General features: G+C 40.0%; 1 protein-coding gene across 1 annotated transcript; it reads right to left on the reverse strand.

The window, feature by feature from the left end:
- Window positions 1-1,069, reverse strand: LOC147966978 (uncharacterized). The gene is made up of 2 exons (XM_087527898.1): window positions 586-1,069; window positions 1-161 (listed from the first exon to the last, which is right to left on the reverse strand). The coding sequence occupies exons 1-2, from the start codon at window positions 1,067-1,069 to the stop codon at window positions 1-3; spliced, it is 645 nt and encodes a 214-aa protein (XP_087384024.1).

The raw sequence follows: 1,069 nt of genomic DNA on the forward strand, positions 1-1,069 counted from the left end.
TCAATACCATAACTGACGAAAACGACGCCTCAAGTACCTTCCATGAAAGACATACCGCCTGTTACGTCCAGCAAGGATGATGTCCCCTTCTTCTTGTGAAGTGATGGTCAAATTAGTCGGTATGTTATCCACAAGATAATCATCAGGGTCATGATTAGCAACTGTAGAACAGACAAAAAAGTCAGTTAATCACAGGTACATAATCGACAGACTGAAGAATATAAAAAGATGCAGCCAATGAAATAACAGAAAACAAAAAAACTGTGAAGCTTTGTTATAAGCTCGGCATGCTTACAGAGAAATAACAGAAAACATAATGGATTTTGTTTCAGGATACCAGACTACAGTTGCAGCTCTTGAAGAGGCAAAAAATGAGGCTTTGCAAAAAATTATGCAAGACAACTATTATGACCTAGAAAAATATTTTGACCTATCAAACAATTAGTATTAAGTATTATCATTGTTTATTGGGCAGAGATTACGTTGCAAGACAAATCTGAAGCTTTGCAAAATTTGGTTCTACATGGGGGAGTACAAAGATCGTAGGAAGTTGTCCAGATTATATTTAAGAGAAGAAATTCATACCAAAGAGTTTAGGAGGCAGCCCATGATCATTCTGTCTAGAAACCTTGAAGAAATTAGTGAACCAAGCACTATCGGCGGTGATTTTTCCATATCCTCCGAGTTGACTCTTTTTGTTCCAGTTGAACAAAGATCGCCACCCTTCAGCACTTCCCACCTGCCTGCAAAAGGCTGTTCCTGCTGAATCAAGTGCAAAGTAAGCCCTATGTCCCTGTTCTGATATCACTCCAACTAGCACAACAACATGAGCAGAAACATCCTCCCCATTAGCAATAAGTTGAGCCACAACAGAGGCAGGCATAGCTGTGTAGTATTGACAATACTGCAGTTGTTCATATCCAACACCATCAAAGAAGGTAGCAAGCACAGCATTGCCATCAGCAATTTGCCGACAAACTTCCTCAAAATCATCACAGTGAATGGCCCGGATTTCACCACCAGTGAAGTGATGACTCACACTTTTAGTTGACTGCATGGTTGACTGCAT

Source organism: Triticum urartu, chromosome 6A (assembly GCF_056163025.1).
Source record: "Triticum urartu cultivar PI428250 chromosome 6A, HENAU_Tu73, whole genome shotgun sequence".
In the NCBI taxonomy this organism is placed as follows: Eukaryota; Viridiplantae; Streptophyta; class Magnoliopsida; order Poales; family Poaceae; genus Triticum; species Triticum urartu.

Excerpts from the sequence above, each read along its gene's own strand:
- LOC147966978 (XM_087527898.1), bottom strand. The coding sequence starts at position 1,069 with ATGCAGTCAACCATGCAGTCAACTAAAAGTGTGAGTCATCACTTCACT. Across the intron at positions 162-585 it reads GCTGCCTCCTAAACTCTTTG|TTGCTAATCATGACCCTGAT; the intron begins GTATGAATTTCT and ends TCTGTTCTACAG.